At 47.7% G+C, this 15,000-nt stretch overlaps 2 protein-coding genes across 3 annotated transcripts in view; one reads left to right on the forward strand and one right to left on the reverse strand.

The window, feature by feature from the left end:
• Nucleotides 1-7: 7 nt before the first annotated feature.
• On the reverse strand, nt 8-2,337 carry trmt1 (tRNA methyltransferase 1). Its single transcript, XM_076140038.1, has 4 exons — nt 1,878-2,337; nt 1,071-1,444; nt 345-543; nt 8-234 (listed from the first exon to the last, which is right to left on the reverse strand). The coding sequence occupies exons 2-4, from the start codon at nt 1,424-1,426 to the stop codon at nt 43-45; spliced, it is 747 nt and encodes a 248-aa protein (XP_075996153.1). The 5' UTR covers nt 1,427-1,444; nt 1,878-2,337; the 3' UTR covers nt 8-42.
• A 2,157-nt stretch (nt 2,338-4,494) lies between these two features.
• nacc1b (nucleus accumbens associated 1, BEN and BTB (POZ) domain containing b) overlaps nt 4,495-15,000 on the forward strand; it is a 13,254-nt gene continuing 2,748 nt past the window's right edge. Inside the window, exons 1-4 of one of the 2 annotated variants that reach the window (XM_076140040.1) lie at nt 4,495-4,703; nt 10,490-10,640; nt 12,500-12,742; nt 14,284-14,505. In XM_076140040.1, coding sequence (XP_075996155.1) covers nt 10,515-10,640; nt 12,500-12,742; nt 14,284-14,505 — 591 coding nt within the window. In that variant the 5' untranslated portion in view covers nt 4,495-4,703; nt 10,490-10,514. Of the gene's footprint in view, nt 4,704-5,557; nt 5,935-10,489; nt 10,641-12,499; nt 12,743-14,283; nt 14,506-15,000 lie in introns of those variants that run through there. The other variant, XM_076140039.1, reaches the window with a different exon arrangement.

The following is a 15,000-nucleotide window of genomic DNA, read 5'->3' on the forward strand; positions in this document are numbered from 1 at the left end:
TGTTCACCGACAGTCAGCGGGTGACATAGCGGCCGAGCGATCCTACCTGGCGTCCCTGCAGGTGGTGGTCAGCAGGTGGCCCACTCTGTTGTGCTGGGCGTTCCGGGCAATGAGGGCCGCCGCCTTGGCAGAGAAGTCGTTGGCGGTGATGCTCTGCAGGCCGGGGACCTCCAGGGCAAAACGCACTGAGCGCAGACCGGACGCTGCCAGACCCTCCAGCACGTGCAGGCCTCGCTGGAGAGGACAAGACAGGAAACCGCTTTGAAGACGCACGAACGCGACGAAAGACGAAATCTAAATCAAATGTCGATCCTGACTGATTTGTCCACGTCTCATCTCCGCACCTCACATTTCTCCCCGACTGTGGCGATGACTGTCGGCTCCTCTCCGCCGTTCCTCTGACCCGCCTGCTCCTCGGCCTCCTCCTCCTTCTTCTCCTCTGACGACAGGGAGACGACCACCCTCTCCTTCTCCCCCGGCACCACCACCTTCACCCCCCGCTCGGCCAGCACATCCCTGGCAAACTCTGTGATCACGGCACATCTGGAACGGGAAGGAAGATGATGCTTTGTAAAGTGATGAAAGGTCAGGGAACGCACACGCACAAAGGTTATTACCCACAATAGTAGAGCGTCGATCGACCAGTTACATAAACACAACTACGGCTTACAGACTTTGGAGTGGGAAATGAAGTAGTGTCACATTTTGTAGGCATGTGGGGAAATCTGTGATGCCAGAACGATGACTCGGCTCTGTGCACTACTGTTTGTCCTGGCAACAGTAACCATGCAACTAATACTCATATTAGCGGCGGCAGCAGTCGGTAGGGATTCCGCTTGGGAAGCGGAGGGTCGCCGGTTCGAGTCCTGTATGGACCAAGTGGACTGGTAGCTGGTGAGTTGCCAGTTTGCCTCCAGGGCACTGCCGAGGTGCCCCTGAGCAAGGCACCGAACCGAACCCCCAACTCTTCCACGGGCCGCCGAATAATGGCTGCCCTGCAATAATTGGCAGTCGCTACATTACATGACTGTAATGTAATGTAATGTAATGTAATGTATATTCACACTCACGTTAAATCTCTGTTAAACTCCTGCACTGGGTTGTAAAACACCTCATTGGCACTGGGAAAGAGGATGGCCGCCTTGCCCTCCCTCACCACCGTCTCCCCTGGTAACAGTCCCGTTTGAGGCTTCTTCCCATCTGTCGCGGCGTCCGTGGCCGGACTTTCACCTTCCGCAGCTGCGGGCTCACACTCTGTGGTGGGACTCTGGGGGTCCCGGGTAGCTAGTGGGGGCTCCATAGATGTCCGCCCCCTCTTCACAGTGCTCAGGCCCCACCCAAGCTTCGATCTGATAGAATCTGTGCAGGAACGATGCAGCTGATGGCGGAGGAGGGGGGAGAGGAAGCGAGCGGTCTGCACCAGCATAAAGGGACGCCGCTTTGACTGAAGGAAACAAAACAAAGACATGTATGTTGCTAACCCTTACAACTATAAGAATTGTCAAGCAGATTTCTGTTTGTGCATCTTCAATGGCAAACTAAAAGGAGGCCAAATATTTGATTAGTTGTTCAAAAAGAAACCGAAATACTTGAATAACACTGAAGTAGGAAAGCAATGTAAACAAGTCCAATAAGATTTAAGAGTATTCTGACTTCACAGAGACTAATGGGGCGTGTACAAGGCCATTTCCCCACGATGACGAATCCAAATATCTACTGTAATGACATTAAAACGTGTATCTGACTTAGCGTCAGTTTATATTGTCCAATATTACAACTGTAGCTCAACTAAGTTGGCTCAATGCCGCTAAACAGCACCATGCTTGGAAGGTTAGCCAGTTTGCTAACTCGGCTAACAGCCACTTTGAAACACTTACTTGTTACACTTCCTGGAGACGGCTTCTGTTTTTATTTTGTTTTGTTTTTCCTTTGAGTTTTTGTCGTTATGGTGACACACGCAGTCTCGTCTTTTCGTGCGCTCGGTTTACCGTCACACGTTCACGTTAGCTCACGGGGGAAGCCATGTTTGGGAGATACTTACGGAAGCCTGTAGGGTCGAAGCAAAAAAGGAGGAGGAAGAGCGCCCCCCCGCGGTGAAGCGCCGCGTGTTGACGGTGTAACGCGAGGACAAACTGAGGGTCCATCAGTCTCATCCTGACCTAGATTCTCCGCGGTGAACAGCACAGCGCCGCGCCTTTATGAATAAACTCATTTAATCTGCAGCGAACCTGAACGGATGAAAAGAATAAACAACTCAACATCATTTATGGATCATTCCCTTATCTAACTTCATGCCAGGTGATAACATTAACGGAGAAAAGACAGGAAGGTTTCTGGCTCAGAACAATAAATAAATGTTATTCCTTCACATGTATCTGTCCTCCAGTCTTTACTTACTTACTTACAGTGTCAGCAGCTGGTGCCAAGGTTTGGAGGCCATTGTCTGCTCACGAGGAAGCGCCACTGCAAATCAATACTAAATAAGAAGTTATTTAGAGTGATCATCTTCATTCAACTAGGCCAGAGCAGTACCATGTTTTTGATCAATTTTATGCGGTGTGTCAAAAATGTAATTCTCGCTATTAACAGGAAAAAAATCTGATCATTCAGGGGACTTACAGGTTCCCTGCATTAAACACCACAATGCAATGATGGTCATAATGAATGTCGGTGAGCGGTTCTATAGCACCGGCTAATTGGAGAGGATAGGATGGAGGATAGTGACTTTATTTACTTTTATAGAAGAATTACAATGGAAATGAGTGTTGGAAAAATAAAAAAAGACGTTTGAAGAGTATGCCACTATTGACTTGACTAGAACCTCTTTTATATATTACTATTTTATTGTCCTAACTTTCAAAATTTCATGGAATATTACAACTTTAAAGACAACAACTTTAGTATTCTATCTAATAGCTTCATATCTAATAGCTTTATCTTTACTGTATTATGTCATTTTGCATAAAGCTACGAAAAGCTCCACTTAGGCCTGAGTGAATAGTACATTGTGTTCTTTTAGGTGCAACCAAAGAAAGTGTTTTATACTTCCATGTCCCTATGTATCTTTATTCTATTCATTTTAGATTTCAGATGAATCACTTCCCCAGAGAGCACAGGGCCTCCCTACATGTCACAGATCTGTGTGATAAATGCAAGTAATGCACGATTTATCCAACAGTCAATACATGTACTCCCCCCCCACCAACTGGGGGGTGATTTATAAGAATGAAAAGGTCTCCACTGTGCGGACAGAAACCCGAACATCTGGATAGGGGGCGCTGTGGCTGTAAATGTCCAGAGAGCGTGGCACTATACATCTGACACTGGAGAATTATAGAGTTAATAGTATTTGGCATGACAGGGAGAGAGTGAGGAGCGCAGTGCCGAGCCTGAATGCAGTCTCATCCTGTTTAGTATTCACCGTGCGCACCGCCTGGAGGCCCCGGAGGGCTCACCTGCCCGGAGTCTAGACGCACCAAGACGGAGATCACAACGAAATCGAACCGGTCTCTCCTCAGTCACGGTCTGCGCGGTGTCTGGATCCACTCACCGGTGACCGGGCAGCTTGGAGTCGGTCCCTCGGTCCCACCCAAGGGAGAAGACATCCCGGTGAGTGAGTGGGTGAGTGGGTGGGGCTCAGACAGTCGGGTCGGCTGGGGACGCTGCCTGACTACCTGCCTGCGGCGCCGCATGGGAACAGCAGCGGATCGCTCATTACTCGTTACAAATGTAATCTCATTACTTCTCTACCGGGTGAATGTGTGTGGCAGCAACATTGATTCTAAATGTTCTCGTCAATATTTTGTCTGGTGAAAAAATGACTATTTCCACCTGAAGTTAACTTTTCAGATAGATGAATAAATATTTCACATCCTTTGTTTTAAAGAGGCTCTGGTTGGAATTACTCTATTTGGCCTTTGTAGCTCAAAATATACAGTGGCATAATAAAGATCTGTCATGGCAGCCTAATGTTATATTATATTATATTATATTATATTATATTATATTATACTATAGTATATTATATTATGTTATGTTATATTATACAGTATTATATTAAATTATACAGTATTATATTATATTATGTTATATTATACAGTATTATATTATATTGTATAATTCTATTATATTATTACATTATATAACAGTATATTATGTTATATTAATTATATTATATAATATCATATCATATTATGTATTATTATATTATATTATATTGCAGTATTGGGGGGAAAGAGGTGAAAATAAAATGCTGAAATTTAAATAGTCCATTTATTTTTTCAATTGCCCAAGTTCTCACATTATTCCTAAATGATACTGCTGCCTGGGAGTTGAGACGTCTCACCTTCCGACCGTCTACCTGTCTAACTCGCTGATCGGTAGCTCTGTGATCTGTCTGCAGCCCCTGGGAGAGAAAGAGAAAAGAATCCACGCTCTGCTGCTCTGCGGCCTCCTCCTCCTCCTCCTCCTCCTCCTCCTCCTCCTCCTCGATAACTCTGCGCTCCTCGTCTCGCCTCGCCGTGTGCACGGGCGCGCGCGCGTGTGAGTGAGTGCGTGCGTGATTGTGTGCGTGCTCCGGCGGCTGGTTCACGGCGTACAGTCACAATGAATGGCTGCCTGTAGCGAGGCGGAGGGAGACACTAGACCGCTTCTTCTGCGCCGCTCCTCCATTGAAACACTTTCCAGCGGAATACACCAAGGGGGTGAGTTGAACACGGCAGGTCAACGAGGACAACGGCTCGGGCTCCCGGGGGAGACGGGGAGACGGGTCCAACTGTTGTCCGAGTTGGTTTGAATTCGCCTGGGTGATTTTAGGGGGGGGTTTGACATTTTTTTGGGGGGGGGTAAAGTTGTGTTAGCCACAATGGGGGATGGGCTCACGGGCTCACGGGCCCACAGGGACCAAACTTTAACCACTTCACCGGCTTCATTCATCGCCTCGGGCTGTCCCCCCCCCCCCCTTCCCCTCGGTGGGAGCTGTGGCGAGACCCCGCTCCCGTTTCGTCCTCCCGCATTCCTGAACTTTCCCAAACACTGGGAGCGCGTCTTATTTCTCCTTACAGACGGTCTGGCTCGTCCAGAACTGCGGAGCGGTGGGTTTGCTTACTGCCTCAGTGTCCTGTCGGTAAACGGGTTAAGGTTTTACAGCCAGCCCCCTGGTTTCCTCTCTCCTCTCCTCTCCTCTCTCCCCTCCTCTCCTCTCTCCCCTCGCCATGCCGGATCCATCCGTCTGTCTCGCCTACAGTTGCAGTGCATTTGTGTCCCGGGATGACCTGTTGATGTCGGCTAAAGATGGAGTGCCAGGCTCGCCCCCTCCTCTCCCGTGAACATAACATTAACCCGTAAAGATTCACTCCGCAGCCAAGTGAATCTGGGCCGTAGCGTCGGGTGTATTTTTCACGGGGATTAATTAATTAATGAACCCGCTGTGATATAACACAGGCGACGTTTTTTGGGGAGGGGGAGGCGGGCAGCGTGTGTCTGTCCCGTATTGGTAGCTGCCGCTCGGCCGGAGAAGGGGCAGGGAAGTCGGGCTAAACCGACATCGCATCGCGGCGGAACAGAGAGAGACGGAGCGTTCTACGGCTCAGTATTTGACCCCCCCCGACTATTTTTGTGGCGGAATTCTTCCCGGCGTGTTGCTGGAGTGAAAACCCGGTTGACATACAAAAGAGAGGAGGAGAGCTCTCCCTTTTCTCCTTTTCTCCTCCGTTCCTTCCCCTGCCGCCGCCTCCCCTCCTCCCCCCTCCCCTTCCGCACACACCGGCCCGGGCCAGCCGAGGACTCCCAAATCCTACCGGGCATCGAGACTGGCACACGGCGGGGCACGGAAAGCTCTCCTCCCGCTGCGACTGCCCTGCTGCCCCGGTGGCGGCGGACTTTCATTTACTGGCGTCTACCGGCGAGACATCGCCAGCTCTGCTAGACTTTAATGTGAGGCGCATTGATGTATAATTCATGTGTATGAATAATCTCTCTTTTGAAGTTTCAGCTCTTGTCGAGCTCAGGGGAGAGGCTACACTCAGTCTAGCCACATTTCGGTCGCTGCTGAACGCGAGTGTCGGTGAACGGTGGCCGTGTTTGCGGCGTTAAATCTCTGCCCGAGTAACGAGCACCACCGGGGCCGAGGTGCGGGTGGTTTACCGGCGCGCTGAGCACCGAAAACTAGGTCCGACTTGTGCCAGGGCTAGCCTTAGCCTTAGCTCGCTACTTGCTAACAGGCCACCTTTAACCTCCCCAAACCAGGAAACTGAACGTGATGAGTGGGTGATTGATGTGGCGGTCACACACTCGTGTCACTGTTGGTTCAGTTCATCTCAGGCCTGCGTGTCGATACTTTGTCCTACTTCTGGGTGGTAGAGATGTGTGGTTGTTTGGAGTAACTTAGCCCTAAGTGTGTTGCTGTGGAGATGAGTTGAGTTCTGCAAGTTTCAACACACACACACACACGTGCACACACTTTTTCTCACACACATGCACAGTCTAGCATGGTGTCGGATTATATAATGGGGCCCATGGGGACTACAGGCCAAAGGTCAAGTGGTGGGAATTAACTCTCCTTTATGTTTCCTGGAAGCTGTGATGACCTCTGTGACCTGGAAGAGGCATGTTGTCCTCAGATGACATCTCAATGCCCCGTGCGCTGAAATGGAATGAAGCGGGCGGGTCGTGTGTGGACTGAGCGTAGCTTTAGGCTACAATTATGCTCTGTAGCCATTTGAAAAAAGATGTTTTTGCAAATATTGGCGTGTCGTCTGGAGAGGGGGGGGGGGGGGGGGGGGGGGGGGGGTTTGTTCTGTCTGGTTTACCTCAAGAGGTCTTAGGAAGTAACCAGCAGATTTAGATGGAAGGGAAGTTTGATCTGAGTTTGTGACTGAAAATGCTGCTTTTTATTGCAAACCTAAACAAGAATTGTAATGATTTATTAAAGATATCTGTGTGTGTGTGTGTGTGTGTGTGTGTGTGTATGAAAGAAAGATAGAAAGATAAGATACAATAAAGATACAACTACCAGCAACGCGTGTGTGTGCGCTCGTTCCCAACAGTCGGGTGTCATCATGGTGGAGCTTTCATGTCATCGACAGCTGTGACATGGCTGCCATCATGTGGGAAAGTCAATCAGAAGTACAAACTGGTAGATGAGGTGAACAGCGTCCTATGCAAATGCTGGACTTCTGAACACACAGACGCACACACACACACTCCATGATAGGAGTAGGATACAGTATTTTCAAAGGGAAGTCGATGTCTGCAGTAAAATGATAAAAGTCTGGATTTATGTTGGCAAAACGGTGAAATCGTTGGACTGTTGGGGCCTTGGTGGCGGTATTACCTTCGCTCTGTAAACTCGTTACCTCTGCAGAGGAAGTTGTGTGTTTGCCTCAGGTTATGTGTCTGTGTGTGCTAGCAGGACAAAATGAAAAGGTAATGGGAAACAGCTGGATATCTTTTGCAGAAGTCCGTCTTTGGTCGATTCTGAAGCCGATCCGGGTCAGGGACTTCAGGATGCTGGTCTGGTGTTATTCTGAGGTCACAGACAACCATTCAGACTGCTGGTCCTGTGTTGAGACCAGGTTACCACTAGATGGCAGCAGAGAGTAAGGACGAGCCACAAATGCTTTTTTTATTAGTAACACCCTTCTTACGTTAAGTATATTGTTAGCATGCAAGCATGTTGGTCCCTCCCAGGCTCACTCCACTGGGAGGGTTGCTGGTTCAGATAAAGACTTGCTGAACGCCACAGTAGGTCATTTGTATCTGGGAGTCGAGTATTTCTTGCCGGGCTAGAAAGAGTTGTGTTAAAGCCATTGACTTGATTGAAACTAGAGTTGAAATGATTTCACTCCGGTCTGTGATTGGGAGTTGCTGGTGTTTTGTTGGGAGAATCAGAACTCCACTCATGAGATCTCCTCTGTGGTGAGAAGTTCAAACTTCTTTCAATGGAGATGATAGTGTCTTGTTTGAAAATTAAGAGAGTAAGAAAGACGAGAAAGAGAAATTAACATGGCTCCTTTCCAATCCAAATAATGATCATTTGTCTCATAAATCATTATTGGACCAGTTTCATACAGATGAGTTCAAACTGTGCGTTGGTGTGAACCCAATCTCCAGCTCTCTGTATTGTTCTGCCAGCTGAAGGCATCTGGGAAGGAACCTCATGTGGATTCTTCTCCCTCTCAGACGTTTAGGTGTCTGAATACATTGATTTGCGATGACATCATCCACGTCTGTTCCTCTGAGGTTGAATAACAGATTTAGGGCTGCACCTGACCATTCTTTTTTTTAACCATTAATCTACAGATAATTGTTTCGATGAGTGGATTAATCTATAGATTATATTTATTACGCAATATAACGATTATTTCTCCCAAAATAAACATCAAACTTATCTCATTTATATTTCAACATTTTCTTCAATCATCTTCTCTTGAAAACAAACAAATGGAACAAAGAGTTTGCGATGCATTATTCCACAACGAGCCACCTTTAGACGATCATCTATGTTTGACAATCCAACATATTGTTTTTTCAATTCAAGTAAAAGTGATCGAGCTCAATCTGCATTCGGGTCAGTTTGCACCGCGGTCAGTCGGTTTGACGGGATGGGGGGGGGAGGAGACGCAGACGCTCTTGTCCCGGTGCTGCACATCAACACATCTATCTGTCCAAATGAATTAGTTGGGATAAATAAAAAGTTGATTATGATTGAATGCCATAGTGCCGTCTAGTCTCAGCGCTGCCCTTAGGAAGGATGAGCCCAGGGAAGCTCTGCTGAGCGTGCAGACTCCATTCAGTAACATCCTGCTTCAGACTCATCCCTGGAAGATTCCCTAGAACAACCACTGTGTTTTATTGTGGGCCAGTGAGTACTTTAGAGTGGAGGGTTCCAGAGAGAGAACAGGATCTGTAATGGGCCATAGAGGGAGTTGGCAGTTTGTCTTGTTGATTGTAGAAGTTGTCTCTCTCCTAACATTCAGTCAAACTGTCTAGAGCAGGGGTGTCAAACTCAGGCCTGCGGCCTAAATCTGGCCCGCAGTGTAACTATATTTGGCCCGTGGGATCATATCAAATGTCTATTAGAGCTGGCCCGCCGGTATATAGCGCAAAAAGTCTACGTACTCGCCGATTTGCCGGTTACGCCAGTCAGGAGATGTGATGGTGTTCACAGAGGAGCTGGATCTTCAACCATTTGTCAGAGACTAGGAGAGACTGGGTGGATCAGGCAGAGTTACTCACTCCAACACCCAGCGACCACAGAGGAGAAAGCACAAGGAGGAGTCATTGGCACAAAGCAGACAGATGTAGTTTGAATGTTGCCTGGTTACCTGCTGCAAAACCTAAGGTATGACTAAACAAAGACACAGGACCCGCTGGACAATCTTACAAGTTAGTGATTCTCAAGTGACAGTTCACACTTAAAGAGTTTAGTTTAGTTTGCAGTGTGATGGATGTGAACGACACTTTACCTGCTGATGTTCCAGACCCAAAGACTTTAGATCTGAAGATCTCTCGCTGTTGCGATGTTTATGTTTGTCCATAACTCAGCCTTAGCCGAAACATACGGGAAAACGTTTTGTGTGGCATCCTGGAGGTGGAGAAGACTTGAAGGGGTTGAGCTTGAGCCGAGTGTAAGATGAATATGAAGGGAATGTTTGTGCTGATCTGCAGGCATCTGTAACCTCTGCTCCTGCAACGCCAAACGTCTCGGTCCGCTCACGAGGACGTCCTAATGCCACTGTCAGAACCGCCGTCGGTGTCTAAATGCTGCGATCTTGGAGCTGAAGACTTGTTGGGTGAGCAGCCGTGGAGTTTGAGTTTTGTTGGTTAGAGTGTTTTTTTTTTCTTTTCTTTAATCCTTTCAGAATAATGAACTTCGTTAGCGTCGTCTGATCGCTGAAGGTTGTGAGGTTTTAGGTTTGTGTCCCGTCCCTTCTCCCTCCTCGCTGCAGACTTGGTTCCAAACCGTTTTAGAGATGTCTTAGAGATGTGGTCTGCTCACTGTAGATGTCGGATGACGCCTGACGTCTCGTGGTAAATGTCTTTTGTTTGAGGAAGCGCCCATTCCCATTCTTATCCACATATTTCTTAGTGTGTAAATTGAAGTGCCGCTGCGGTGGAACTGTCGAGGCTGACTTTGCATGTTAGAGTGAACTTTCAGCTGGACAGGGTGAGAGGCTTCCTTTACATGGCGATGAAGACGAGCGAAGCGGAGGAGTGACCGACTGTGAAGGAGTGATGAGAAATTCAACGCCGCCGCACACTGCAGCGCTTTAGAGAGATCTTCATCAGACGGAACACCTGGGCTGTGCAGGAACACACAGAACCAGGGAGAGAAGAGAAATGCTTCATGTTGCTGATAAGTCATTTAGAAATCGGCTTTGGGCTCCAGATGTTTACCAAATTTTGAATCCTAAATGGCCTCCTCCTCTTCCTGCCTTCATCCCTCCGTCCTTGTAACCTTCCGCGTCTCGTCTCCCGTCTCCCGCAGACCCTGTGGTGCCGGGCTGAGCGTTATGGCTCAGACGCTGCAGATGGCGATCCCTAACTTCGGCAACAACGTCCTCGAGTGTCTGAACGAACAGCGGCTGCAGGGCCTCTACTGCGATGTTGCCGTGGTCGTCAAGGGCCACGCCTTCAAGGTCTGGTATCGTGTTTACTCTGTGGTTCTGTTTTTGACCAGAAATAAATTGTGCATGTGATTTCTTTTCAGCTGCTAATAAATTGAGTTCATAGGTTTCATATGTCAACGATGTGGATGAGCCTGCTGAGTCTGAGGGAGGGAGGGAGGGGGGGGGGGGAGGGAGGGAGGAAGGAAGGAAGGGAGGAAGGGAGGAAGGAAGGAAACTCTTTTTTTCTTCGCTGACTACACAACCAAGTCGTCACAGACACACAAAGTTGTGCTTCTGTGTGAATCCTGTGTGCTGTGCCTCTTTGACGTCACCACTCTTATTCCCTGATGCTCTGAATCAGACGTAGCGATGGCGTCTGTGTGCGGCTGCAGGGTGAACGCGCTCAACTCCCGCAGAAACTCCGCCCTGAATTGATTTGATTTGATTTGACTCAGACACAGGAAAGAAGCTTTCACAGCTGCATTGTTTGGGTGAGGACCGTCCAAACTTCTTCAATAGTTCAGATCTGAACAAGCAATGGCACTGAAACAAGTGAGCCACGGTTCAGGTACACTCCATGGATGCTCCTCACTGCACCTAACCTTTATTACTCACCCCACCCCGACTGCAGTCCCAACCAGAATGATGTCTGGACCAATCAGATGAAGCACATGGTGATTTATGTTGCAGCGCCGCCTCGCTTTAAGGAGATTGGCCAGTTTGAAACCCCCACCTGTTAAGTGACGACAACTCTGACACAAAAGCGCTGAAACGCTCCCAGAGCTTCATGCTGCTCACGGCGCCTGGAAGGTTTCCACTTCAGAATCGCACCAAACGGGAAATGATTAAATCTTCACATTTGTATCGGAGGGAAATGTTGGAAGTCTGAGCTTATGATGTAAATAAATGCTCTCACATGTGTGATTGATGCTGTTGATTACCAAACCATGAGGAGAGCACAAATGAGCAAGGAGCCAATCTGGAGCTGAGGTGGTTCAGTCTGGGGATGCACAGACGAGAACCATTCCCCATCGGACGGAGGAACGAGACCACGGATCAGTGCGGAGCGGAGACCAGAACCTGAACCCGTTTCAGGTCTTCTTCATTCTTGGAGGAGTGGAGGAGTGAGAGAGGTCAAAGGTTAACCTTCCTGGCTGCGGCGCCTCCAACACTCCACACTCATCCACCTCTCCTCTGGCTGTACAGGAATTCAAATATGGAGAATAAAGCCAAACGTCTGAACGCATCACACTCAAACACACCACATAGGAGTTCTGCTGCATTTCCAGCCTTTCTTGTTCTATTTAATAAAACTGAAGCCCCATCTGCACATTTAGTGATGGGTTGGAATTTATAAACCAGAGAAGCTGTTGGTTGATGCAGGTAGAAAGGCAGAACAATGCCGTCCTTTGATGAAGCACCAATCAGAACAGACACCAGGCTGGGATTCCTTCCTTCCTTCCTTCCTTCCTTGCCTCTGTCTGTCCTGTTCTCTCTCTTCAACCGGCCAATACCTTCGCTCAGATGACTCAAAGCAGCTGGACGTCTATAGGTTTCTTTTGAAGTCATTCGCCACCTCGCACAACTTTCCTGTGGCAGCCATGACGCAGTGAGGGCCAGGTGAAGTGCATGTTGGGACAGCGTGCTCTGACCTCTGACCTCCGGAGCGTCCATCCAACCTGTGAGATTAGATGGGAGTGACGCGACGAGCTGTAATTAGTTATGTTGGGACTTATTTGACAGATTGTGCCTGAATGGCTCAGTAAGAGGGAGAACTTGAGGATGACAACATTTCCTTCACCTGGATGTCAGTTGTGTCGACGGCTCGCCTGATCCCGTCTTGGCGGTTTGGGCCTTTTGTTAAACCTCCTGTGATCTCCCCGCTCCAGGCTCACCGCGCCGTGCTGGCAGCCAGCAGCTCCTACTTCAGGGATCTGTTTAACGCCGGAGGGAAGAGCTCGGTGGTGGAGCTGCCGCCGGCCGTGCAGCCGCAGAGTTTCCAGCAGATCCTGGCCTTCTGCTACACGGGACGCCTCAGCATGAACGTGGGCGACCAGTTCCTCCTCATGTACACCGCAGGCTTCCTTCAGATCCAGCAGATCATGGAGAAAGGCACAGAGTTCTTCCTCAAGGTAAGCTCCTGTGTTTGTAGACTCTTAACTCTTAACACACTGACTCCACAGGCTCCCCGTACGGAGCAGAGGATCTGATTAGCTTTCGAGTGCTTTGCTGCATAAATCTGCATATTAATGAGGAGAGATGTCCTCCACTCCTGCAAACACGGGATGGTTCCCTCCATTGTTGGGAGTGGATTTGTGGATACAGTGTGTGTGTGTCTGTGTGTGTGTGTGTCTGTGTCTGTGTGATGTGTCTTTGATTTCACCACAGTGTGATAATGGAACACGGAATGCAAAGCCATCATTTTCCTGCCTTGGTAATGTCTTTACACAGTGAAACAACTTCAGACAAACTGCCGCTGTAATCAGACTGGATTCAGCTCAAACAGAAGCTGAGGTCACTGCGTCCACACAGAGACGACTGCTGAGTCTAGGCATGAATATAAGTTATAGGAAGGGAGTTGTCAGTCACACTTGGCGGCCCTGATGATTCACTTTAAGGAGGATGGTTTTTATTTTTCTGTTTTGGGCAAAAGTGTTCTGTTATTTTTTAATTTAATTTAATTGTATTTATTTTTAATTTAATTTAATTTAATTTAATTTAAATTTAAATTTATTTATTTATTTATTTACTTACTTACTTACTTACTTACTTACTTAGTTACTTACTTACTTAGTTACTTACTTAGTTAGTTACTTACTTACTTACTTAGTTACTTACTTACTTAGTTACTTACTTACTTAGTTACTTAGTTAGTTAGTTAGTTACTTACTTACTTAGTTACTTACTTAGTTACTTACTTAGTTACTTACTTACTTACTTACTTACTTAGTTACTTACTTACTTACTTACTTACTTAGTTACTTACTTACTTAGTTAGTTAGTTAGTTAGTTACTTACTTACTTACTTAGTTACTTACTTACTTAGTTACTTACTTACTTAGTTAGTTAGTTAGTTAGTTAGTTACTTACTTACTTACTTAGTTACTTACTTACTTAGTTAGTTAGTTAGTTAGTTAGTTAGTTACTTACTTACTTACTTAGTTACTTACTTACTTAGTTACTTAGTTAGATAGTTAGTTAGTTAGTTACTTACTTACTTAGTTAGTTACTTACTTACTTAGTTAGTTACTTACTTACTTAGTTAGTTACTTACTTAGTTACTTACTTAGTTAGTTAGTTAGTAGCGTTTCAGATGGGAGCGGCTGAGTCACTACTCTGTCCCTTTGCTTACACGCTGACTGGAAACTGCAGAGAAGCAAGTAGAAGAAAATAAATCCACGAGGTTTGGGACACGTGGATGCAAAAGAGAAACCATAGAGATGAACAGACTGACAGCTGCAGCATCATTGGTTCTCATGATTGTGAACTTTTCTTCAGATATTGTATAGAATCTTCTAGAGAGAAAGTACAGACGTCTGTCATTCTGCCCAAATGTGTGGAGACAGGAAGTGGGCAGATTGGGATAGGATCCACATCTACATCATCCTAGGCCGCGGCGCGCCCGTCTGTCATTCTTCTTCAGCCCTGTTCTCTCTCCCCTCTCCTCACCCAGGTCTCCTCTCCGAGCTGCGACTCCCAAGGGCTCCACGCCGAGGAGACCCCGCCCTCCGAGCCCCAGAGCCCCGTCGCTCAAACGGTCGGAGGGGGCGGGGTCGGCATGGTCGCCACAGCAACGGGAAGGCCCGCCTCTTGCTTGACGCCCCTCCCCCTGGTGTCCAAGGTGAAGACGGAGCAGGCGGCCGCCACGCCTCAGCCCGCCGCGCAGACGCAGCAGGTACGGCTCCTTCATCATGTGACGGTCACAGAGGATTATTGAATTCCCCTGATTTGAAAAGGCTCTGAGCGGACTTCAAGGGAAAACTCCCGTCAGCTCTCTGCCACACTTTCATCTGTTTACCCGCTGCAGCTGAGAAGCATCAACACTTCCACTTAGAGAGGGAGTCGTTAGCTGCAGCTTAGCATTTAGCATTGAGCCTGAAAGAATATAAACTCTGATACTGAACTACTAAACATCTTTGATCTCTTCTCTTTACCGCAGCCCGGTTGATCTGTATTTGTGACGTCTGTGTGTGTTGTGGTCTCTTAACGCTCTCCTGTCACTCGCCACCTTAAACCCAGTGGGTCGTTCCTCTGTAGCGGTGACAGGACAGTTGACCCCTGTGACCCCTCTGATGGAAGTATGTTGTGTTGGTTAGCAGCACAACTCCCATCCTGCTGAGTGTTATGATCATTCTACTGTGATGTGATGATGAAGATGATGGTGAACGTA

This window comes from Genypterus blacodes, unplaced genomic scaffold (genome assembly GCF_046128005.1).
Source record: "Genypterus blacodes isolate CSIRO-AG114 ecotype Tasmania unplaced genomic scaffold, CSIRO-AGI_Gbla_v1 ptg000502l_1, whole genome shotgun sequence".
In the NCBI taxonomy this organism is placed as follows: Eukaryota; Metazoa; Chordata; class Actinopteri; order Ophidiiformes; family Ophidiidae; genus Genypterus; species Genypterus blacodes.